The following is a 27,229-nucleotide window of genomic DNA, read 5'->3' as shown; positions in this document are numbered from 1 at the left end:
GATATCTAAAATAACAGATGATCTAAATGTCCTTTATTTTTGGTTTTGAAATGCATCATATTTTTTTTACAGCAGATTTTCCTTCCTACGAACGTGTGGCTTATATTATTAAAATAAGTTGGCATTTCCCAAGCCCACAAATGGTGGTGAGAGAACAGTTGACTTAGAATTATTCTGGGTGGGAGAAACTTTTTATGATTAGCACTCTCTGTGTATGTACATATGCATCACATGTATGCACACACATGCACACACATGTCCATGTACTCCCACACTCTAGATTGTAATTGTGTGGACTTTGATGAGACAGCTTCAATAAATGTTGCCCGTGGAGTAGCAGTGAGTTCCCATTTCCCCTAAGGCCATATTTTTCCAGGGGTATGACTTTCACATAGATCCCTGTAGGAAGTGCTGTCATTTCCTGTGCCGATTTATCCAACCCCTGGCCCACACCTCCAGTTTTTCCCGACTTGGACCCTTTGGCTTTCACCAGTTGCCAGATATCTAATCCCCCTTGGCCCAGCCTTTCTATTCAGTATAGGATTGGGACCCAGTTGTAAAGCAGGAGAGTTGAGGGAGCATGTGAATGAAATAGCTGTATGGTCCAGGGGCCTAGGAGGGGGTCCAAAGGCCAGGAGTATACTCGGGAGACTGTCCTGTCAGACACTCAGGAGCACAGCTGTCTTCAGAGCTGCTGCAGAATCTCTGACTGTCCTCTTTGAGAAGATGCCTTGGCTTTCTATGTTAATAAGAAGTCATCATAAATAAGCATGCGATCAATAAGACACACCAAAATGAAGGCAATAAACTCTTCCTCCAGATGCAGCAGTTGAGGGTCCAACATAAGGACCTTCCCAAGGATCATCTCACCTGGAGAAAATATCCCACCCAATTTTCTTGAGCAAGAGAAGCACAGGTCAAAATAATTCTTCTCAGTTCTGTTCTCTTTATAAGCCAGCTGTAAACCACCCCTATCCTGTTATAGCATGCATAAAATCTATTTGAATGCCCTGAACCCTGGGATTGTTGCAGCTGACCCAGACAGTTGGAGAGAAGCCTAGGTTCTAAGCAGGACTTGCTTCTTCCTACTGCCTATTATAAACCCATTCCTAGTGAAAATAAATAAATAGCTGCCCCCTCTGTACCATGGGCCAGAAGAGTTATAGAGGATCATTTTGTGTTCAGTTATCAACATAGTGATTTTGTATTTGCTAAGCGCAAGAAGTGACATCATTGAAATCACATGGGACTGCTTCCTTTAGTGGGATAATTTTAGATAAATCCCTGCTAAAAAGTGCTAAGGCTCTGCTCTGCCAGACCAGCTGGAAATCCTTGTGTGCTCTAAACCCACAGTTGTTCCCCCCACCCCCACCCCTGTTGTTTTTCTCTTCTTCCTGCAGGGATGGAGTGGAGGATGTTGACAGCCAGGGGGATGGGAGCAGCCAGCCAGACACCATCTCCATTGCCTCTAGGACCTCCCAGAACACAGTGGACAGTGACAAGGTAGGACAGTGCCCCAACCTTCCTTCCCCCAAGACTTCTTATTGGCTTAACCACTCCTGGAGAATTACCCATAGAGGAATTTCTCCCATGGCGGAGCCTGACCTCAGTAGCCAGTGGTCTTTGTGATGGCCAAAGGGGAAAGAGCTGGAGGGCTGGAGGAGATATGTTACAGCGTTGAGATCTTGTCTGAGGGGACAGAAGATTGAGGGGGCCAGCCAGACCTCTCATGTCATAAAAGTTTATTAGTACTGGTGAGAGTGAAGAGCGAGTCTGGGTTTCCTCTCCTGAAATGCCCCAGTGGCACTTATTAGGCTGTGCTTTCTGGGAGGCTGGAACTCAGGAAGCTGAGGCTGAGATAGTTTCCAGAGACCTTAGTGGCTGTGACTGGCTCATCCCTAAGTTAGACCAAGACCAGTGACTTTGGAAATGGACACAAAGATGCCAGCTAGAAAGGGCCTCCTGTCTGAAGGTGCTCTGGTGAAAATGATGCCCTTCTCTGGCCAGAGTACTAGGGCTCAGTTCCTGAGGGGCAGAGGACCAGGAAGTGATGTTTGAAGCAATGTGGAGGATGTAGTTGTCTCAGGAGAAAACCTGGTCACTTGCTCTCTTACGTTTTGGAGCAAGTAAGTAAAAGGAACTCTGATGAGGAGCCGAAGAAAGGAGAATGTAGCAGAGACTCGGAGTGTTTGCTCAAGCCTCGGGAGGAGTTCAGCAGTCTGAATGTGCATCAGGAGCAGGGGAAGGTTCTGTCTCTGACCCTTCTCTCATCTGTTTACCTCAAGGTCAAAAGAGTATGAGATGATCCTTTTCTGAATACTAGGGATTTTATTAATAAAGGTAAGGGTTTTCAAAGGCCAATTGACCCAAGTTTCTAGACTGAGTATTTTGGCCTTAGTCTTCCAGCCTCAGGCAACATGCTATGTCCTGACTTCATTTTAGTTTTCTAAGTTAGGGGCCTTTTTTTTTTTTTTTAAGATAATCTGCATTCATTAGGATTTTTCCAAAAATTTTTTTCTTCCTGGAAACTTCCTAAGATCATGGTGCAAAATCATGCTCTAGACTAGTGTTCAAGGACATGCAGGGTAATCAACTCTATTTGACATCCTGCTTTCATTTTTGACTATCAGAGTATATGGAAAATTGGATTTTTCTACTTGTTAAATATACAAAGAAAACTATTTCTGTACTTCCCTTTCTCTTCTGATTGTTTGTTTAGAAATATAACCTAGAGAATCCTATAAATGAAAGTATTTATTTTTAAGTAGTCAGTGGGTGGTAAGTGAAGTTCATGTTTCCCATGTTAGTTCCGTGGTCATGGTCCAGGGGATGCCTCCCTTCAGGCTGCTACTTTGTCTTCCCCGTGGACTTTAGACACCTCGGACAGAGACAGTTGTCTTAGGAAGGCTCAACTCCAGCCTTTCCTTGTCTTCTAGTGGAATGATTGCAGTTAGAGTAGACCACTTCTGACAGCAGCCGTTTCTTTATTAATGAGGGACCCTGGTACTTACACATTATTCACAAGTGAGGAAACTGATGCCAGAAAATCTGAGTGACTCACCTAAGAAAATCCTAGCAGTGAGTAGAAAAGCAGAAACCAGAACCCAGGTCTCCCTGATTCACTGTCATGTTTTCCCCTCACTCTAAAAGTCAAAGCTTTGAGCTCCCAGTGCTAAGATGAACTCAGCTAGTGGGACCTTCTGCACATTCTACAAAAATTCAAGTCACATACTCGTGAAAAAGCACCCACCACGTGCCAAGCTCTGTGCTGGATACTGTAGAGACATGTGGGCTCTTTGTTGAGTGTGAATCCTTATTTGTGTAATTTTCGTTTCATGTATGTCTCTATAGCCAGGCTCTTAAGCCCTGATGAGGGCAGGGGTTATGTCTGTCTGTTTCACGGCTGTCCCCTCAGCATGTAGCACACAGGGATGCTCAGGAAGTACTTGGGGAATGAACAGAGCAGGCAGGGCACTCTAGCACAAAGAAGAAGCTAAAACAGGTGGTCTGAAAGCAGCCAAACATACAAATAGTGTATTTATAAATATGCTAAAGAAACCTAGAAGTTTCCTTACTTCAAGCAAAAAGCTTTGTTCAGCTGGAGGACTTGTCAACTCCTGGTTACCTTCTCAGCCTTTGGGAAATATGAGCAGTAGGTTGGAAAATGAAGAGAGAGTCTGTGTTCCGACACGAAACCTGGAAAATCACTTAGAAAGAGTCAAATAAAGGGAGGGCCTGTCTGCGACCATGCACTGTGATTAGAATGTTCTTACTCTTCTAACACTAAGCAGTGAGATTGGGACAGCCATGTGTCCCCTTGACCTGCACTGCCCTTCATCAGAGAAACTATTTATTGGTATCTTTGAATTCATAGATGTTATCAACAGTGTTAAATTTTCCCCCTAACTATACCACAAGACCAAGAAACTAGTCTTCATTGGTTTCCAAGGAGTCAGCTGAATAGACTCTGAAGAAGAGAAAGAGAAAATGGATTAATTCAGGTAGGCTGAGTCATATTCAACAGGAGGGCAGGCAAGGTGACTGTGGGGAAGGGATGAGGCAGAGATACCTCACAGAAATCAGGGTTATTTTAACGGTGAGTTTCTAGAAAAGCCCCAGTCTTTTTCTTCTAATCCAGAGGAATGAGAATAGTAGAACTGTAGGCTGGATAGATGGTAAACATAACCATCAAAGGGCCAGGACGGATGGCCTTCAAGAACTGTGGGACCCTAAGACACCTCTGCAATCACTTTATGTGTCCTTTGTATGTTGGGTAGGGTGGAAGGAGTTTGGACGCACTTGGGTTCAAATTCCAGCTCTGACACTTGCCCTTTGTGTCACGTTGCATGAGTTATTGCACCTTAATCTCCCAATCTATAAAACAAAGATAATACCCATCTCACTGAGTCTTTGGGAAGGTTAAGTAAAATATATTTAGTTGTTACCTATTAGATACTCAGTAAAGGTTAACTTTTTATCTTTATTAGAAAGGAAATAGAAATCTAGATACTGTGAATAAGAGTAGTTGATTATTTAGCAGATTAAAGATCTTTGGAAGTTCTTGAATAGAGTTCTGCCTTCCAGGTCCATGGTTCATTAAATATTAAAAAATTTTTTCAATGTTAGAACTAAAGGGACATGGCTTCAGTTTGCTTGTCTATAAATAGAACAACTTTACTCCACTTTCCATTGCTAGGCCTTAGAATCTAAAATAAACCAAGAGCCAATGCTATCTAATGGATTATCTAATGGGTTATGATCCATTATTCTCAGGTATTTCATTTTAATCCTCAAATTGTATTACCTTTGGCCAGTGGTAATCCCTAAAGCTTTAGATATTTGAAGACAGTTGACTTGTCTTTCTATTAATCTTCCTTTTTAGAAGTTCTCAGTTTCTCCAGCTATTGTTTGTATTAATATATTTTCAGACCTTTCCATATCCTGGTTGCCTTCCTCGGATTTACTCTAGTATCTAATGATCTATATAAAATGGGGCCTCCAGAGTGACATATAGTACATTAGATGTGAACTAACCGATGCAAATTCAGCTTCTTGTTCTAGAGCAACTATGCCTGCCCTCCTCCCTAAGATGTTTTACCCTGTATAGTAGGATGTACAATGCTGACTCATGAAATCTCCTTGCCTGTTTTTGTGGCCTGCTCTTAGTTGGGCAGGTGACTTAGTAACCCGAGTGTTGGACTATTTAATATCTATTAGATGTTCTCTTGTTTAATTCCATCCATATTCCAGCATGTTTGGAATATAGAATTATTCTGCCCAGTGTATCAGATGCATTCCCCAGCATTATTGGATAAACATACTTTTTGTGACTTCATCCAAATTCTGGCTATAGAGCCAAGACTGAGAACAGAAGACCAACAAAAGACCAACACCTGGCCCTTCCTCACTTCCCACTCAGGTTTTGAAACTTGGGTCTATCCTTATCTGACTCTTCTTTTTAGGAAAGGGAACACCTCCATTTTCCTCTATAACAGAGAAGCTGGAATTGCTTGTGGTATGTCCTCCCTTGATGAGGAATCACTCTAGTATTCTTAATTCTGCATTAAATTCTGACAAAGCTAACATGGATGCCTCAGTAAATGATATGAATAGTTTTCCCCAAAGTTGTTTTTGTTCAGCTCTCAAATGGGTCTGCATAATTAGGTTCTACTTTATCCTTGTCCCGTGTAAAAGTGTCATTTCCCTGAAGACAAATGGATGTGCTTACTTTGTCCATAGAGCTCTGGGTCTGAGCCCCTTCCTATTCTGTCCAGAATATGCTCATGTTACTCTGGACATGACTATAAGACCCTTTTGCTTATATAAGTATTAGGTTATAGAGGTTTGCAACCATATTTCAGGGAAATCCAGAATCATAGAATTCTAGTCAAGCAAGGCTGAGTAATAAGGTAGTAGCAAAGAAGTGTCTTGTCATTGAACAAGATGGGTATCTGCCAAATAATTACCAACTAATGGTACAGAAGTAGCCAGCTGGGCAGTGACAGTCTCTATGCATGTATATGTTGTTTAGACTAGGCACGCCAGAGATACTCATTAAGTGCTTATTGAATTGAACATTACAAACCCCTCCTAGGAAGGGTGCTCTCCATCCAAAATTCACTGTGAATTTCTAGACATGTTCAGGCTGGCTGGAGACAGGAAATTGAGCTGCAAGTGCTATTCCCTGCAAAAATTATAACAGAAAAACACTGCTGAGACATCCCAGGGCTGACTGGGATGAGGGATTGAATGAGGGATTTCAAAAACAAGCAAATGTGATCTAAGTTACAAGGTGGGCTGATAATGACATTATGTGCTAAAGGGGGACAGGGAAATGCCTAGAGAAGCCTGGAGATTTCAGAATACAACTCAGAAGTGTTTAAACTCTCCACTGTCAAATCAGTGTAATGAGTTATGACCAAAACTTTGTTCTACCATTTGGGAGGAAATGTTCTGTTTAGAGATGGTAAGGGCCTAACTAAGGGGACAAAGGATTCCTACAAGGTCACTCACTGCAGTAACACAATACCACTAACAAGGAGCAGGGCAGCCTGGCTGCAGAAGCCTTCTGGGAAAGAACTTCTTTACTAACGAGCCTCACCTGGTTTATCAGAACCTGGTGATCCTGACACATGTACTCTGGGAGCACAGAACAAGCCACTAGGTGCAAGGGCTGTAGTCAGAGAGGGTCTAGCCCCCACGTTGGTACATTGGTGAGGGCCCAACCCTTGCACTGGCCTGTTTCATCTCTCTTCATTCATGCTCTGTTATGCTCTGCTGTGCTCTCTGTTCACGCTCTGCTACATAGCAGGTGTGGATCTCCATGCTGAGAGGGCAGCAATGAATGAAACAAGCCCTCCTTTGGCTTGCTTTCCTATATAGGGAGGAAAGGTAAATAACCAGAAAGAGAAAGAATGGCATTCTAGTCTTCTGCTACTAACAAGAGATAAAAAAAGGCTCCTAGGTTTTTCTTGTAAGAAAACATGGGCTAATGCTGTAATTGGAAGAACTTGCCTTAAATGTAAGAAGTTAGTTTCCTTGTAGGGATTATTGTTGATAGGGGGAGAGAAAAATAGAATCCCCATTTAAGTGGCCTCATAGGGAAACTTCCATGGTGGTCCAGTGGCTAAGATTCTGTGCTTTTAAAATGGAGGGGGCCAAGGTTCAATCCCTGGTTGCCGAAGAAGCTCCCACATGCCACAACTGAGAGTTCCCATGCCACAACTAAAGAAAGATCCCAGACAAATAAAATAAACTAATATCTTAAAAAATAAATAAATGGGCTTCTAAGTAGAAAAATTCTCCAGAGAATGAGGCCGGATATAGGGCTTCTTGGGAGGAAGGAAAGCATACTGGTTCCAGTTCCCTAAAAGCAAAACCTGAGACTGGGATTCCTGTGCATGGAATTTATTGGTGCCCCTTCAGGGAAAGGGGCAGGAAACAGAGCCCAGTGTAGAAGGAGCTAAAGCAAATGTGCACGTGACTTCAGCTGGAGTCCAGCTCAGCCTCATCCATCCTGGAGCTGGAGTGTGAATTGCACCCAGAATCTGCCCTACCTTGAGGCAAAGGGCTGGCCTTTTGTGGCAGCTGTGAGCTGTTAGCAGCCATCATCATGCAAAGAGCTGGGGCAGGAAAGAGGGTCTGAGTGGGCTGCAAAGGCATCTGCTGCTCAGAGGACGAGGATGGCTTGGGGGATCAGGCACGCATTCAGTCCCTGATTGCTTACAGTGGCAGGACCTTGAATGGGTCACTTAATCATTCCATGCCTACGTCTCCAAGTCTGTACAGTGAAGGCAGTGATTTCAGCTTCCTGGGATTTTGAAGGACTAGCCAAGATCCTGTACAAAAGAGGATGTGAAGCAGAGGAGACTGTCCAGGTGACTGTAGGTGACTGGAATTTTAAAGGCCTACAGATCACTGGCTTTTCCCACTAAGGATAAAAACCAAATATCTCTAAATGTGGATACTCAACAGTGTCAAGACTAATAAAAATCCTATCAGTTCACACACTGTAATATTTTTCACTTAGAAAATACTTAAAAAAAAAAAATCAAGATGATGCAATACACCAGCAGGATATAACTTGTTATAAAGGGAATAATGTGTTATGAGCCATATCCCTAGATTTTTTTTGTGTGTATAATATACAGAATTTCATGATATATTTGGGTGAATGACCTCTATTTTGTTGCTGCTCTTTTAGTTTTATTAGATTAAATAAAATTATAAAAGAAAGACATACTTTTTAAAACTCCTTTATCTGTGTTAATATAGAAGATGTAAATAAATAAAGCAATAGCTAATAGAGATATTATAAAATACATTACAGCATATGATTTGGTATTTGAGAGAACACAGAGAGGCCACTGGTACATTTTCTAGTTGGAGAAAGACCATTGTTTCATATGTTTTTTTGGTTGGTTTGTTGGTTTTGTTTGAATTTTCTTTCAGATATAGCTAAATAAGACAGTTTAATACAGGTCTACTAAAAATGTATTCAAAAGAATTTAATAGACAACTCAATGCATACATAAGGAAGTACTTGATCTTAAAAAATAAATGTGTGAAATAATAAAAATACAAAAATAAAGTTATTGATCTTCATTAAGAAACAAACAAAAACGAAAATGATCAAGATGGTTCACCCAAGTTTGAGTCTCCAGAATGAGATTGTGACAGCGTGTGACATTTAGCCACGGGGCCTGAGCAGATGACCCACCTCCTGGAGGTAGGTCCAGCCTATTAAATGCACAATGCTAAAAGCTAGAAAGAAAAAATGTAATGGGTCTCCAGGAGAGTCCTCACCACTTCTCTTACTCTGCCCTTTATCTCAAGGCCCTAAACTGTTTCTTTAGAGGGAGAGGTTTGTGTTGCCTCCCATCTAGTAACAGAGCATTTTCTAACTCTTAAATAAATACCTTTAAAAGATATACAGTTGTACTCCTCCTTTGAGGTAGATGCATCTGACACCTAAACTGAGACTTCATAAATGTTACTAATCATCTAAAAAGCAAATAATCTTCGTAACCCACCATGACTGAGTAGCAGTTTGCAGTACACAGGCAGATCACAGAGCACCACGCCCACAAATTTCTTGGTTTCCAGTGGTGGTATTGTGCAAATATTTGATCCAGAAATAAGGAAATTGCAAAAGGTGATTTGTCAGTAGATTAGATCTCTGTGTGATAGCTATAGGGCTGGCCAGAGGCCAGATATGACTCCAGGTGAGTCTGGAGTTTGAAAACAGACACTCGGGGAAGAATGGAGCCCGAGATATCCTCTTGCCCTCTGTTTCCATCCTGTTTAAAGGGAACAAGGTGATTTGCACAGAATCACAAAGCCAGTTCATGGCAGACCTCAGATTCTAGCCCAAGTCACTCTCCTGCCTGTTAAATGGAATCAAAAGCATAGTACTTTTGTAGTAACTGATAGTTCAGCTTCTAAAACTTTGTAGCAAAAAGAAACACTATTGTTACTGGCTTCTTTTCCAGCTGTCTCTGTACCTCCCTGCCCAGTCCCAGCAAATCAACAGCAACACAAAGTAAATTACAAAGTGGTTCTTTAAGTTGTCTCCAGACTGCAAAGGGGAAAGATAACTTATCAAGTGTTAATGCCTACCACAGACTGTTTGATACTAAGTACTTGTGATTCATTGCCTTGTTGGGAGTGCAATTTTGCCCCAGAGTCTTCAAGCCACTGTAGGCAAATTCCCTTTCGGATTCTGAGAGCTTGGGCAGTAAGCACTGTGGTGAGGCTGATCCCTGCCTCCAAGCAGTGTGGGAGCGTGAGTCTTCAGAACAAGTTCAACCCTGCTGCCACCCAGCACAAACTTAAATTCTATTTGTAAAAAGTTTGGTGGAAGCAGAAAGCAAATTTGAGATCAAGCCAAGATGTTAAAGTGGATTAGCTGGCAACAGTCCAAGGCAAACAAGCCTCAAGTGAGTACACTGCCGGTCGGACACACTGGGGAGAAGGGATACAAGACTGGGAGATGGCACAGGTCGAGGGCAGGGCCAGCTCGGAGATTGGAGGCAGAGAGAGAAGTGGCAGCTCTCAGGGTGAGGGTTTTACTGGATTGTTCTGCACAGACCTCTTGGCATATCATTCACCCTTTTTCCTTCTGAGTTAAAAAGTTCTTTTAGTGCAGAACAAGATGACTGAATCTACCTTCTTAAAGCTACTGGTAAGAGGGAAACAGGCTTTGGGAAATATTGTTCTTAAAATGTTGTGCTCCTGGGTGACTAGGGGATGATGACACTAGAAGTTCTGATATCTGGAGGCAAGCTCTCCTGGTAGGAGTGAAAGTGAACTCTTAGAAATTTCAAGCAGAAGTCTTGAAATGAAATGAACATCTAGAGTCAAAGCAGTGAGATTAGAGTGGATGGGGTGGGTGAACGAGGCTTTGAGGTGGTGGTTGTGCTCTAGCTGAACTTCCTTTCCCCATTTGTGCTGTGCTGTCAAATGTGATGTGTTTTCTCCCCTAACATGGGAGTCTTGATATAGATAAGTGGATAAATATTACCCTTTTTTGTGATCTTGACCGTAAATTGAAAATGCTTGTGTGGGTTTTACCTGCCTGGAAGCTTAGCTTCACTGCCTTACTGCTAATGGCTACTGCCCACCTATCTGTCATGACTAGTGGGATATAGTGGACACAGGATGGGCATAGGAAGATCTTTGCTTTTGTGGCATTGGGGTGAGATGATATGATCCTGTTGCCAGAAAGCAGAGCCTTGTCTAGAGAAACAAGATGGCCTGTCCTTTGTGGTGGCTTGCCACTAGGAAAAAACCCCAAGGACGGGACTTTGGCCCAGGGCAACAAATAGCAAATGCCTGCTGAGAGGAGCAGCCTACTTCTGCTCTGATAGCTCTTCCTATTGAGACAAGTGCTGGAAGATGCATATCTGTGAAGACTAGACCCATTCCATGTGTCCACTCCCTAGTTTCAACCAGACCCTTCCTTCTACTAATCAGTCTTTCTGATCTTCTGTTGCCATATTCCACTCAGATCTGGCCCTGGTTGTATTGGAGTAGTCACTGGCTTGTTCAGAGTTGATACTCAACTTTTCAGCCTCCCCATATTAGAGTTGAGTTTTCTAAGTTCAAAATGTTCATTGCCAATCATCATTATTATTATCATCATTATTAATGCTCTAATTGGTTCTACTTGAAGCTACTAATTGCAGCGACATATAGACATTGGTTAGGAGTTCAGAAGAGCAATTCTAAATCTGCATGGGCCCTGCTGATGCTGGTTATGGGGTGTTGACTGAATGCACCCATATGCATTGCTCTCTGTGTCATATGCAAGGGGTTATACTCCACTCTGAAGTTTATGAAGAAGCAAAAAATAGAAAAAAAAAAAAAAAACAGGCTCTGTGTTTTTCTGTCCCTTTTATGTCTCCTGCTAGCTGGTTTCCTTTCAGTTGCAGGAATGGGATTTAGAAAGTTTCATTCAAGACTCTTTGCTGTTGCTTACACATAGACGATAGTCTGACTTGGTGAGCACTAGAGGATGTTAAAAATTCATTACCTTTTCTTTTCCTCATTATCTTGATGCGTGTTATCTTTTAATCTCATTTATTAACTTATCAAGCATTTATTGAGCTCCTACTGTTTGGTAGGTGCTATTCTAGACAAAGAAGTTATGGCAGTGAACAAAACAGACAAAGCACCTAGGTGGCCTGCTTAAACCTTTCTCTTTTGTGTTGATGTGAACCTAAATATAGTCAAATTGGAGATATTTGGAATGCACTGCAACTACATGTGTGTGTATCTGTGACTGACACTATTACAGCTTTTTTTTTTTCTTTCTTTTTTTTTTTTTTTTTTTTTTTGCAGCTTTTATTTTAAAAGAATTCAGCAGATCTTTTAAAAAGATAACTTGGGAGTTCTTGAAGGTAGTGCCTCAGTTTTTAGCTTCTTGATTCATAATGATTCCAAACCAGAATGTTAGAATTTCCACCACTATCACCTTTGAGCTGTAGTTGCAGTCAGTAGAGTTTCAGTTAGGGAAGGTTGCCTTCATGGCAGGTAGACATTCCAGACAAAGAGAAAAGATCAGGAAGTAGTCACATAGCCCCCAAATATTACTTCTGTCTCATAAAACAAGAATATCAAAGGAAAATTGTTATTTAAAAAAAGGGAAAACTGCTATAATAACAGGTGAGGAGGAGGAGGAGGAGGAGGAAGAATATGAGGGGATGAGAAGTGGGGAAGAGTTTATTCAAGGAATTTATTTCAAATCGTAGAATCTGAAATCTGTAATACAGAGTCTAACTCATCTCCCCATCCCACTTCACCCTGCAACCCCCCAAAACAAGAACAGTCACAGTTTCTATGCCTCTTTACACACAAGATATTAAGCACCTTTATTGAATCCATGAAAATGTATTGAAAACTGCTCAAAGAAAAATATTTTAGGCATATGTTCTCTAACATTAGATTTAAAACAGTACTTCTAACGGGGGCATATAAAGTCCAAACCACTGGATTGGTTATGCATTTAGGAGGCAAATAAGTAGCCTGGCGTGCTGCAGTCCATGGGGTCTCAAAAGAGTCGGACACAACTGAGCAACTGAACTGAACTGACTGAAGTAGGCACTACCATTAACTCCTGATCAAGCAGGAAAATCTTTTAACAGAGAAGAATGAAATTAGCTAGAGACAAAAATGGAAAATTATTTCAAATATTTAGGTATACTGAATTTTACTCAACAGAATTTTATTGAGTGTTCACTGATGACCATTTACCATGGAGATTCAGAATATATAAGAACAACCTCTGTCCTTGTCCCAGAGTTTTCTGAGTTCACACCCACAAGTGTCTTATATATGATGCCAGATATAGTGGCTATATACATGTTATTTGTATTTATGGAAGGACATGGTTGTACTTAGCACTTCTTTGGTTCCAGTTTTTGTACTTAGCATCAGAGAAGCTAGTACAATGAATGTTAGCTGAGATATATACTTACCACAAATATGCTACATTTTTTATTTTTTCTTTTCTTTTTTTCTTTTGCTACATTGTTTTAAACAAAAGTATAGGCACTTTGAACAACAGCCTAGGAACCAGGGAAGCTTTTACACCAGAAGTGAAATTTGAGCTTGACCTTGAAATTTATCTTCCTTCTATTTCTCCTCTTTTGTATCAGTTTTAACTCTAGAATAATTATTCTAATAATGGACAGATTGTAAAAGAGCAATACAACTGATACATCTGTATCAAAAGAAGTATTTTGTTTTGATGTTGAATCAGGCTTTTTTAAAATGACCTGTTAGTTCTGATGGGAACTATCAAAAAGTTCCCTCAGAATTTTTTCCAAAACTTTCTTATATTTCCTCATTATAATCTAATTAAATCTGTTTTTCCTTAAGCACATGTACTCAAAATTTTTTAAAGGAACTTTTGAAGCAGTAATACATACACATGATTTAAAATTTAGGTGTTTTTCTTGGGATATTATTTTAAAATATAAAAGCTCACATTTATTCCTTTTAAAAAATGTCTAAACAAGTAAGCAAACAATAAGTACTGTTTTATACTTTTTTCCTTGTAACAAATCTGGGTAATTTCGTAGCAGGACATGTAGAGCTGGGTCATTCTTTTTGATGGCTACACAGTATTCCATTACTTAAGAGGACCATAATTTGTTTAACTAGTCTTCTATCGATGGGTGCCTGAGATGTTCCAGTCTTTTACCACTACAAACAGGACTGTAATCCTTACACAAACATAGTTTTTCACGCTTGTGAGTGATGAGTTTATTAGTAGTATAACTTCTTAGAAGTAGAATATGTGTTTAAAATTTTTGATAGATGTTGTTAGATCACCTCCTATAGAAGATGAACCAATCTATACTCTCCCCAGCTGAGTATGTATGTCAGTTTCTCCAGTCTTGCAACCTTATGTATCTTCAATATTTTTTATCTTTTCCAATCTGGTATTAGATACTTTAAAATAATCCTTATTCAATATTTCTCTCATATATATTTTGTTTAACTGATAATATTGCAACTGTCTTATTTTCTGTTATTTTTATTCAAATGTGCAGTATTGGACTTACACTATTACCAAATGAGACTTACAGACTTGTCTGATTAGCGGTTACTTATACTCTTATTTCTATGGATAAAATGCATTCCTAATCAGATACATCTGGTTTACATTAAACTTTTTCTTAAAGTTATTAATGTAAAGTAGGTATACTAAAAATGCATAAAAATTACTAAACATTTGAATAGGTAATTATAAAGTGAACATATGTGTAATAACCATGCAGTCCATAAGAGCAGGACATGGCCAGATTTCCAGAAGCTCCATGTGTGCCCCTCTCTGGTCACAACCCTGTCCTCTTCCCTAGAGGTAACCATTCTTCTGACATTCGTAATAATAATGTCCTTATTTTCTTTATTATTGTACCTTCTATGTATGTATACCTAAAGAATATTATTTCAATGTGTCTGTTGTAAAGTTTTATATGGCTAGAATCATTCTCTCTGTGTGTGTCCTCTCTTGCTCAACACTTATTTTTATGGAATTCATCCATGCTGACATGTGTAGTTGTTCATTCATTTTCATTGTTGTATAGTATTCTGTTGTATGAATATACCACAACTTATTTATCCATTTTGCACATGGGATGTTTGGGACTATTATGAACAATGCTGCTATGAATACTCTTGTATGTGTATCCTTGTAGAAGACATGTACTTGAGTTTCTCTAGGGTATAAAGCTAGGAATGAAATTGCTAGGTGAAAAAAGAGAAAGAAATTGCTAGGTGATAGTGTGAATGTGTATCTTCCACTTTACTATTAACAGATGACGTAATCTATTTTTCAAACTGCTGATACCAGGTTTCTACTCCTACCTATAAGTATATGTGAGATTTTCTGTTGCTCCACATATCATGTATACTTGATAAAACCAGATCTGATGGGTATGTAGTAATATTTGCTTATGGTTTTAATCTGTAGTCCCCTAAGTATTAATGAAGTTGAAGATCTTTCCATATGTTAGTGGGCCTTTAGATTTCCCCCTCTGCGATGCCCCTGTTGGTCACAGGGGCATGACGCCTAGTTTTTTAGTGGGTTGCCTGTTTGTTTGTTTTTTTCTTATGCAGTTTTGGGACTTCTTTATATATTCTAGATATTAATCCTTTGTTGATTATATATATTGTAAATATCTGCTTTCACTCTGTGGATAGTCTTTTCACTCTATAGCATCTTGCAAAGCATCTAAATCTAATTTGAAATTTTGAAGGCAACACATTTGTAAGTTAAAGGCTCATATAATGGGATATAATGAGACATTTCTTACATTTAGTCCTTTAAAATAGAGTTCATCATTTTATTCTCCTTAGAATAGTAGAGAATACCAATAAGGAAACTTTATACATAATGTGGGCTTTTGTCAATCCCTAAGTTTACCTGTTTTACTAAAAGAATAAGAACAAAGACTTTGACATTTTAAAATATATCTGTTGCACTTTATATATTATATAACAGGCAATACAGTTAAAGCAATGAAATGTATTAGGAAAAAAGATGATAAGCCCATTGGATTTGGAACTCGGTTAGTTGTTTGACAAACAGATCTAAGACCCAGGTAGAAAATCTTTATATAGCAAAACTAAGCATCTATGCTCACAGGAGAGCCTCTCAAATCCTGATTTTATATGTAATTCTTACCATCATTTTCATCTAATTACTTAGCCCATAAGAGAAAGTTACTTCTATGTAGACACTAGTAGCCACAAAAGCTGAGCTACTGATAGCAAAACAGGAAGCAGAAAAGCTATGAAAGCAAAAGCTGACAAAGGAAGCAAAACTCCAGCAATTGGGTCCTGTTTACTGAAGGTATGTAACCTGGCATGTCTTAGGACATCCTTCATATTTTGTCCTATGCCATAACTATTACTCATGTTGGAATTGTCAACAGAAAGGGAAACCATGTTCAATTTATTTTTCTTTTTAAGAAGTCAGAGATGTAAAGCTATTCATAAAAAGATTTAAACGGGGAGAAAAAGTTGGTGTTGCTGTTTACCTTTTGTCATCCAGAACACTTGGTTATCCTGAAGGCACATTTCCCAAGGGGTCTGGAGAGCTGAAGTGCTGTTGACTATGATTTACATTGGTGGAGAGATTTGTAAAGATGAAACGCGACTTTTCTCAATCCTAATTATTGACTCCAAGACTGCTTCTGCCCTCTTCTGGCATCTATTGATGGTCTGTATAATCCACTCTAGTCCACACTGCTGTACTGTCACACATGGTCTATGAAAGAAGCCTCCTAATTGGTGCCCATTCACCCTGACCTTCCGCTAATCTCTTCTCCATTCTGAGGCCAATGTGATCTTTTTAAAGTGTAAGCTGTTCACGTCTATGGCTTCAACCCCTTTGAAAGCATCCGTTTGCTCTTAGGATGAATACCAAAATCGTCAGTATGCCCTATGAGGGCTGCATGACCTGGACCTTGGCCCGCTTCTCCTTACTGCAGCCACTTTTCCTCGTGTTTCCTGCCTCGTAATCTTCCTGGCCTTCCAGGAAGGCCAGGTTTCTTGTGTCAGGTTTCTTGCCATCTCAGGCCCTTTGTTTCTTCTGCCTAGAAAATTCTTAGTCCTCTCATGCCACAGTCTACCCCATTTGCTCTCTCTTCTTAGCCCATCCTGACCCTCTGACTAACTCCTCTCCCCAAGTCACATCTCTCACAGTATTCTGTATTGTTATTTCTTAGAGCCTATCACCATTATTGACTATCTCAGCATTTGTTTGGTTACTCAGTTGCTTCCTCCACCAGATGTTAAGTTCATGAGGGCAGAGACATATCTGTTTTATACCCCCACTACATCACCAAATCCAACAAAATACTGATTCACAGAAGGGACTCTGTCACTATTTATTAAATCAATGAATGAAGACCCAATAAACACAAGGTAATGTGTTGGGCATTATGGGTAAGAAAGAGATCTAGAAATAGGGAACAGATATTATGAAGAAAATCAGAGGACTTCCTGGGTGGTCCAGTAGTTAAAATACTACACTTCCAATGTAGGAGGCATGGGTTCGAATCCTGGATGGGAAAACTAAGATCCCATGTGCTGCACAGCCAAAAATAATTAAACTTCTTAAAAATAAATTAGCAAAATATTTTTAAATGAAAAAGAAAGTCAAACTTACCTAGTTTAGGAAGATTAGAGAATGTTAGCATTAAACTTTACCAAGTGGGTAGAGTTTATCTTGAAATGAAAAAGAAAATCAAACTTACCTAGTTTGGGAAGATTAGAAAAGGTTAGCATTAAATTTTACCAAGTGGGTAGAGTTTATCTTGGCAGGACTGGTATTGGGAGTGGGGAGGAAAGTCATTCTAAATGGATCAAACATCTAGAACAGGGAAAGGGAGAAAGGAAAATATAGGATAAGTTTGGGACATGCACAGTAAATATGCCTGATGAAGTGTGGACTTTGTGAGGTGAGATGTGGGAAACAAGGCTTGAAATGATTGGTTGGGTCAAATCATGGCAGACACTGGACACCATTCAAAGGAATTTGGACTTTGTTGGTAGCACCTAAGAAATACTGAGAGTTGTTTTAGCATGATGGTTACAGAACTACTCATATCTTCACCTGTATGTGTAACTCTTTATATGCTCTCATTCTTTCTCTCGACTCAGAGTGTCTCAGGTTAACCTATCCACATGCTCCGAGTCTGATGTTTTGTACCCACTTCCGTCTAGTACATTCAACATCTCTTCTCTCCCTCATATTGTCAGCTGCCTCCTTTCCTTCTGCCATTTCACACCTCTTTGTTGCTTCATGTTCGCTGAACTGGAACTTCTCTTGATTTTTCCTTCCCTAGATCTTCCCCTACCTTCAATAATAGTTTTTGTTGCTTCCATTCTGATGTCCATGGCACAAATTCCAAGATGATATCTCTGAAGTGACTTACTCCTAATATAGTTTCATATTCACTGTTTATTTACTCAGCACATTTTTGCAAACCTACTATGTGCAAGGCAGTATTGCAGACTGGAGATGCAGCAGTGACACCAAACAAGCTAGTCTCCGACCTTATAACTCTCAGTTCTCCTGTGGAACCAGGAAATGAACAAGCAAACACAAGACCAAATGGTGACACAATGAACACTGTCACCGTTAGTCTTTATAGTTTGATGTCAACTTTCTTCAGTCTTGGCATCAGAAAATTTTCTTTTTTCTCTCAAACCAGCAACCTGGCTTGACTTCCCTGTTTGGGGCAGAAGCAGAATTTTCCAGACACCCAGGTTTATATCTGTCAATCCATTTTGCGCAATATCCCCTGATAGCCAGCCAATCCACAGCCAAGTCCTAAGGATGATTCCCTCGAAATACCTATCACATCACCCTGGTCAGGCCCTGTTTACCCTTTATTTAAATTCTTTAAGTAGCCTACTAAATCTCGCCCCCTACTGCTTTCTGGGATGTTGCCCCTGCATCATATCTTTTCTACTGATATCAAATTCATCTTCCTAAAACATTTCTTTCAACATCTCACTTGTCTGTTAAATGCCTTCAGTAGCATGTATACTTAGAATAAAGTACAGTCCCATCTCCAAAGACATTTATATAATTTTTCCTTTCTATATATGATCCTTTAGAGACCCTTATCTGTTATATACACTAAAATACACTTAGATTAGATTGAATCATGTGAAACTGCCATTTTTGTGGAATGGATCCAAAATGATTGATCAAATATTGGCAATTTGTAGGTTGCAACCTAATTGCACTTACCAAATAATTGGTTACCTGTATGTCTCTCTCCCATGTTACATTGTGAGTTGCTTGATGATCATGGCTTGGTTTTAATGATACTTCTATCTTTACTGTCTACTACAGCATCTGGTGCATAGTAAACTGTGGCAGTCAGCTGCCTCCACTCATGTCATGATCTGCTCCTGCTGCTTCCATTTCCCATAATGCCCACTGACTTTACCTAATCACATCCTACCCACCACTCACTTCTAGCCTGACTCATGCCTCCTTCATGGAAAAGCTCACTATATCTCCACATTTATCCCCTGCTGCCACCTCTGAGCCACCAATATTGGTTTCCCACAGTCAAATGTTATTCTTCAACATCCAAAGCATGTATATTATACTGTGCATACAGTTGCACTTTAACAATGAATTGAAAGATGTCTGTTTCTAGCCTTTACTTTTCACCCTAGGATCCAGCACCATATTTTCAATTGTCTATGACATAACTGCTCTTGAATGACTCTTTGTAGTCTACTCAGCAGAACTGAAACTAAACTCATATGCCACCTCCCAGGTCTGCTCATGGTCTAGATACCCATCCGCAGCTTGGTCTCTAAGCCATCTCAGCTCTCCTTCATTCTCTGTCCTTCTCCTGAAATAACATTCCACTGGATTATCACAGTGGCTGCATTTTTCTCAGCCTGCCTTTAGACTTTTATATAATATATCAAGTTTATCCCTGGGAGCTTCAAGAGAAGAAGCATGTCTCCCAAACCACAGCAACATTCTCTAGGACCTAGAGCGTCCTGATAAACTGGCCCCTTCTCCTTGGTCCTACCCCTCGCTTGCTGTCTGCAGATTACTCTTCTCACATTTTCTGGTAGATATGTGTGATTATATCTTCACTAAAATATAATGATCCTTCAAATCATAATCACCTTTGTTAGTATATGTCTAACACATGCTACATCATTGTGTCTCTAAACTTATCTCTCTGTCCTAAAAGATGTTTCTGACCTCAGGAAGAATGTTGCTGGAAGGCATCTTCATCATTATTAGAATGATATTAGAATGACTCTCTCGAGTACCTTCCATCAGCACTTTATGAGAAAGCATCTTCTACCAGTTTGCTATTGTTTCCCATGGGTAGTTTTCATCTCAGCAGCTAAACCCTGAGACCCACTAAAAATAAGGCTTACATGTGATACACTGTATTATCAGCAATGCATTGAGGTAGAGTGGGCATTCACAGAGAGGGCTCAGAAAAGACTTGTTTGAATATGTTTTTACGTGTATAATTTATGTTCGTGTGTACCTATGAATTTTGGTGTGTCTCTGACTATGTTTCCCGTGTTGCTCTCTAAGAAGGATTCACTCACGTGGTCTGGGAGGCAGGGATAGCTTAGATATTTCCCCTGGCCATCAAGTCCATGACATTGCAAACCAATAAGCCATGTGTCCCAAAAGCTCATGGCCACAGCTGACACAGGTGGAGAGCCTACCTGAGCTGCAGCCTGGGGTTATTTTTCTTTTCCACCTGCCTGGGATCTTCCTTTTCCCTCTAAATATGAAAGACTGACTCTTCTGTTAAACACTGAAAGGAATGTGGATGTGTATATGTGTGTGTGTGTGTGTGCTTCTGTATGCATATATACAGATACTTATATATACATATATGTATGCATGTATGTATATATGAAGGAAATACACCAAAATGTAAGTAGTGGTTATTTCTGGATGGTGGCTTTTTCCAAGTTCTCCACGATAAGTCAGATTACTTTTATTAATCAAAAAAAGAGTAGATGTTATTTTTAAGGACAGGAAGGGTCACAATTATTAGATGGTTTCTGGATCAAACCTCTGTGTGAACCAAAGACAAAGGGATGAGCAGGTGACTAGTAGGTAACAGGGGGATGAACTTCCCCTCAACATCTGAAGATGAGAGAAAGTGACCAGACGGTGAATTTGGGCTGACTTGCAGGATGGGCCAAGGTTACTGAAGGTTGTTAGTTGAGGAACTGGCAACTTTGTTTGGTTTTTGAAGGTCAGGAGCCTTGGATAGCGAAAGGGAAGAGGAGGAAAATTCAGGCGGGGAAATAGGGAAGGTGAATAGTAGGTTAGTTCATCAGAGTTTTTCCCCAAACTCAGCTGTTTAGTAAAGTATAGGAAAGGTGAGAGGAAAAGCTTGAAATAAATGCTCAAGTTCATGAAGAGGTTTTACGAAGAGATATACAGTGGGATGGAGAAAAGGCAGGCATGTTCAAGTTCGGTTTTAACCCCCTATGATTCCAGATGGAGGGGTTCCCCAAGTGATCAGTGTGGGAACACTGGGTCCCCAGGTAGAGAGGATGGGTCACCCCTGCATGGGCAGCAAGGTTCCTAACAGTAGGTTCATCATCAGGTCAACACATAGCTCCCCCACTCCCTCCCCTACCTCCTTCTCCCTCCTCTCCTACCCTCAAAGGACATGGAAAGTTTCTGATAATTTTCGGTAGAGAAAGTTTCTAACTTTTCTGAACTTGGAACAAAAAGTTACATGAAACAAACATTGTCAAGGATGCTTCTCCCACCTGGCCTAGTCTCACAGTTCTCTCCAAAAGCAGAAGGAAAAATGAAAAGATGAAAAACAGAGGGAGTGACTCTTCCTTGCTGAGGCCAATTTCATTCCTTTGGGATAGTGTTCTGCAAGTGGGGGCTCCCAATCTGTCACTCAGGAGGGGACACAGCAGAGCCTGTCTCTGCAGCACCCCGAGGCCTCTTTGTTCTTCACCAAGCTGCTTGGCCAACCACTCCTTGCCAGTTACCTCCTCACCGAATTCCAGATGAGGAGCCCTGGGGTCAGTATAAGCAGCACACACACACGGCTAGAAGTCAGAAGTAGAGTAGGAAGCATGAAAAAACTAAGAAAGTCACAAAAATCAGTTTTGAAAAAGAGCTAAACTGAAAACATAATTCATGATGTCTTTCTGTCTGCACGATTCAACATTTGTACTATTCTGTATCTCAGTTTCCCATTCTGGTGAAGGAATATTTCCAGTCTGGGCTCTAGTTTGAAATTTGAGGTGGAGAAAGGCTCTTTTAAACCATTTAATATGGGCTTTGCAGTTCCATGAGTGTAACAGAAGAACACAGAGCAGTGAAGTGCCCTCCAAGGACAAATCTGCCCATCTAATGAGAGTCATACAGTCCTTTCCCTTAGAAGCCCCTGCTGTAACTGAACAGGCGGAGGAAAGCATGAAGGCTACTATAAGGAAGCATCCAGCACATAGACAACCGAGAGTAACAATTGTCTTTTCTTCCTGAATGCCTACTATGAGCCTGGCATTTTTTATGTAATTTCTTACTCAATCCTCACAATTCTTCAAGGTAAGTATCATTATCCTCATTTTTGCAGATGAGGAAAATGTACAAGTTAAATAACCTGCCCAAGGTCACACATCCAGAAAGTGGCAGAGCTGAGATTTGAACCCAGGTCTTTCTCATATCTGCTATGTACACTGCCTTCTGCTGGCCAAGTCCATGAACCAGAAAATTTGGATGATTCAGGCAGAAACACACAAAGTAACATTTTGGCCCAGATGCTGTTAAGTCCTATAATTTCTCCCTCCTGATCAACTGCATGAAATGCACTTGATTGAAAATACCAAGGGCAAGGGGAAAAAGAATAAAAAACCAGGAACATACCATGTTCCATGTATTATACATGTCAACTGCTCAGTCTGCTGTGCCTAACAGAACATGACGTGAGTCAGGAATTTAGAAGAGACAGTTTATTATGTCTGCCACAGAAGTAGTAACTCAGGCACATACCTGCCTCAGTGGCTTCCAAATCCATCAGATAGAAACATCTAGAACATAAAGTCAACTGAAGATGCATTTAAAAACATATTGTAAAACAGCAGCCTCAAATTCTTTGTAGAACAAGAAAGGATATAAATCTATAATATAACAAATATGTTCCCCATTTGTGGCTATTTTTATACCACTAGATGTTCTACCCAGAGACCGTAGAACCTCTCTTTATAACTCAGAAAACTCATGTTATGAGTGTCTAATATTAGAATGAGACCTGCTGTATATTAATAAATAAGTAAAGTGTTTCTATGAAGGAGTCTATACCTGGGCTTCCCAGGTAGCGCTAGTGGTAAAGAACCTGCCTGCCAATACAGGAGATGTAAGACAAGTGGGTTCAGTCTCTGGGTTGGGAAGATCCCCTGGAGGAGGAAATGGCAACCCACTCCAGTATTCTTGCCTGTTAAATCCCATGGACAGAGGAGCCTGGCAGGCTATAGTCATAGCGTCACTGAGAGTCAGACACAACTGAAGCAACTTAGCACATAACTGAATAGGGGGAGATGGGAGGAATCTCAATATACCCCCCAAAAAAAGAATTCTGGAAGGTGTGGTTAATAAAAGCTGCTATCCTATCAATATGGGTCTCACTGATTCTTGCTCCTCATGGAAAATGCCCAAGTGCTTCTGGACAGTGTATACTGGCAGATGTGAAAATGCAGTTGAAATGCTGCACAACTCAGGTTTTCCGACCATGTATTGTCTGGTACATAGAAAAGTCCTGTGCCTTAATGATTTTAAACCAAGTGACCCCTAGAATTACCAAGGAAACATTTCAAAAAACTCATCCCAGGCTCCTCACTGGCCTGCTGAATCAGAATGCCAAAGGTAGAGGGCGATTGGATATGGGATATCTGTGAATTCCAAGCTGAGAGTTATTGTCTAAATAATAGAGATCGTTGACATTTCAAAGAAATTTAATGGCATTTTTTTAAACCACGTTTCCACTTAAATTTTTCCCACTAGTCTCTGCCCTAGGCTAGATTTTCAGAAAATCATCTCAATGAGATCATAAATGGCCGTTGCTTTTTAATGTTGATGTATGGATGTTAACTACTCTTTTAAGGCACCAACTGGGCCATATAATATAATGACTTCCTATGTAAATGCATGTATTTTCTCAGTTTTGGAGAACAAGTGTTCAGTTTGCCTACATGCCTGAATTTCTTATATGTCTCACATAACCATCATCAGATTTACAGGTACACAGAGACCATCACATCTTGAGGTTTAAAAGGAGATAAAAGTTTTTGTGCAAAATCTAATAAATACACATACTGAAGTGACCCAAACCACTTCTAGTTATGTCTTCAAGGATAAGATGGATCCTCCAAATATGTGAGGGATGCTTTCTAAGACCTTTGGAATCCGCAAACATACACACATACAAATATCATTTAGCAGATGGATTCTCCTTTACAAAAGGCAACCTACCACAGCAGTTAGGATCACTTTGAAGTCAAACCAACCTCAGTTCAGATCTCAGCCCCTCCACTTGCCAGTTGTATGATCCTGGGCAGGACCTTAATGCCTCAGTCTGCAAAATGGGAGTAATGGTATTAACCCATTCCACATTTCATGAAAGGATGCATGCCAGATGCTCAACACTTTGCCTGGCACATGGTAAACATGCAGCAAATATTAGCCATTAATAATAGTGATAATAAAACTGACACAAATAAATTAGCTATTAATAATGATGACACTGAAAATACTTTTTTAAACTGTTCTCCTCCCTTAGAATTTTAACCATTGTATAAAGAGCCAAATGTCAAATTCAGTACTTGTAAAACTATTAAATTCTGCCACTAAAGTAAGTTCTGCAGATGTAATAGCACATCTATAAACTGGTACTGACAGTGAATTATGATGTGGGGGACTAGCTAATCAGGACAGTTAATGCCATGTCCCTACCCTCAGCCCGTTAATGTAACATTATGCAAAGGAAAATATGATTAAAAATTTTTGAGACCCTTTTGCCCTGGAAAAGGTGAGCTCAGTGGGTACCAGTACTTTGCCCTTTCACAAATACATGCATCCTGTCCCGGACTTTCTTTAGAATCTCATCTCCCTTCTGAATCCTTAGCACCCCCGACCTTCTCCACAGTTCAGAGTAACTGCCATTTGAACTCCATGCTGAGGCTTTTCTGTTCTTAATGAACAGTTTTTGCCTGGCTGGAGTTCTTACTAAAAGAGTCTCATACTGGTTTTCTCATTTCCATAAGGTAACCTTTGACACCTTGAGCTGAACCACAGTCAAATGGGAGGTCAGACTCTTTCATTCATCTTAAACTTTTCTCTTGGATAAGAACCATTGCTTTTTGAAATATTTCACTCTTCCAGTAGCATTAGAAGTTGTTTCTCTATGAGGGACCATCGTTCCTAAAGAAAGGATGATTCCATTGCCTCCAGTGGCCCAGTAGAGATGGTAGAACCACACTAGAATATGGGGTTTCTGGCATGGCTCCATCACTCCCTCACTCAGTAATCCATTCCCTTAGCCAGCCTTGCAGTGTGCATGAACCAGCCTAGTGCCTTAGAAAAGTTCCAGATTACTACATTATAGACCCTGGAAACACTTGAAATCAAGAGTGTTAAGTCAGTTACTACTAAAGATCTGCTGCATAAATGGGTAAACTTTTCTCAGTTTCTTTCTCTAGCTGAATGTCATGGTAAGACTTGGTAGGACACAGGGACCCTAAAAGAATTGAAACAAGAAAATGAAACCAAAAAAAGACAGGAAAGGTATGAAATAAACACTAATGATCACTGCCACTGGACCTCTTATTTAATGTATCTCTATTTATATTATTCCTGGCTCCACTTCTCTTTGTTTGGGAAGTTGGAAAGTCACAACAGGATTGCTCTACAGGGAACTAATGCAAAGAACAATGTTCAGGTTTGCACTCTTGACAGTATTTCACAGTTAAAAGTGGCCAGTCAGTGATCCTCCTCTGGATGCTAGACCTGGTTGACTTCTGAACCTTCAGACCAAGCACTATCCTATACAGCACTCTGCTTCCTCCATTTCCTCTAAAATAATGACTGTGTATTTGCCAGGTTGCACTGTGTGCGTTGGATTGCTAGAAATACACTAGGTCACACTGATGGTTTCACTCTGTTTTCTATAAAGGGCTACAGGATCTCATGAAAATTTTTGCAAAGTTATATGCAAATCACAGAGCCCCGGCCCTTTTCTTAACAGGATGGCAACCTTGCTCCTCGGTGGTACCTGGGACCTGGAGATCCTTTCTCCACTTACGTTTAGCACGCAGCTCACCGGGTTAGCCGTGCCGCCGTTGGGACCTCCCACCTGGACTCCCATCACCCACCTCTCTTGAGACTGCTCTGGCAGGGCTGGTGTGGGGTGCAACCTTTGCTTAGAGGGCAACATGTTCCATGCAAAATCTGCCCCCTGGGCCATGGGCTCACTCCTCGGGGCCCCTTGCTTCTTTCTCTACTGGGTGCAATTCAAGGTTGCCGAGCTTCTCTCCAAAGTCTAAAATGGGTGGGGCATTAGGGACCTGTGAGTGTCCCCATGGCCCAACACACTCCCCCAGCTCCCAGTCTGAACATCAGGCCCCCGACCCTGGTTGGGGTTCATTAGAGTTTTCCTGGAGTTTTTCTCCACGTTGAATGTTTCTTTTGTCAGTGGCCCCAATCTGGGAAAACTCATCATTTTAATCTAGCCTGCCTCCCCTATATCATGAACAGGAGGGAGAAGGAAAAAGGGACCTCTTATGGTTATGGTTTATGGAAGGTGAGGGTCAACTCCAACCGATCTAAAACACTAGCAGCAACTACTTCTCCCAACAAATGTTCCATCTGCTTCAACCTACCCAGGTTTTGCCACTGTTTTCTAGCTCCTCCCTAACCTTACTCACTGCTGAGGTGTCTCATTCGCAGATCACCCTACCAGCCCTCCTTGGCTTCCAAATTATCCTGTTGGCAGGGGTGGGTGGGAGGTGGGAGAAGAAATAAACAAACTGGCCACATGTTGATAATTGTTGAGACTAGATGATGGGCACGTGGGTGTTCGTTCTATCATTCTCTCCCTTTTGTATATGTTTGCAGTTTTTCATAATAAAAAGTTAAAAAATAAAAAAAGTCCTCCAACTCCCAAAACACTTGAGAGCCCCCACCCCTAACACAGAGTTTCATGGAAATCCCACACCAAGGCAAAAGGCAAAGGTGATTCCATTACATTATATATATATGTATGTATATATTCATTTTCTAATTTTTTTTAAGGCCCACTGCTTTATTTTCAATAGACTAAATCTATTTATAAGAGGTCCCAAAGTTGGGTTCACTTCCCCTGGCTGGGTTATGGGGGGGGTTTGGGTAAAGGGTTCCTTAAAATCCTGAACGTTTACACTTCCATGTATCTCACAAGCTTATTGTGAGGGTGGGACTTGTTCAGTGTTCTGAACTTTGCAGAGGAAACATGCTCTCGACTCAAAAGTGTCATGCTCTGGAATTGCACCTGGCTCAGGAAAGGACTGTCTTTGTACTTGAATTTAAATCCAATGGAGAACCTTAACATGGGCATTTGCATGACTAAGAATTGCTGCTGTCTTTTTCCATATGTCACTTTCTTGAATGTGTTCTAATAAAATTATTCTAAAGCAGGCT

General features: G+C 40.5%; 1 protein-coding gene across 2 annotated transcripts in view; it reads left to right on the top strand.

The window, feature by feature from the left end:
- The window catches only part of LOC133073477 (kalirin), a 496,969-nt gene extending 470,445 nt beyond the window's left edge, over positions 1 to 26,524 (top strand). For both annotated transcript variants that reach the window (XM_061166983.1, XM_061166982.1), the window contains exons 33-34: positions 1,401 to 1,503; positions 25,800 to 26,524. In XM_061166983.1, the coding sequence (XP_061022966.1) occupies positions 1,401 to 1,503; positions 25,800 to 25,862 (166 nt within the window). In that variant the 3' untranslated portion in view covers positions 25,863 to 26,524. The remainder of the gene's footprint in view (positions 1 to 1,400; positions 1,504 to 25,799) is intronic.
- Positions 26,525 to 27,229: the final 705 nt, after the last annotated feature.

This window comes from Dama dama, chromosome 19 (genome assembly GCF_033118175.1).
Source record: "Dama dama isolate Ldn47 chromosome 19, ASM3311817v1, whole genome shotgun sequence".
Lineage (NCBI taxonomy): Eukaryota > Metazoa > Chordata > Mammalia > Artiodactyla > Cervidae > Dama > Dama dama.
This window is presented reverse-complemented; position numbering and strand designations above follow the sequence as displayed.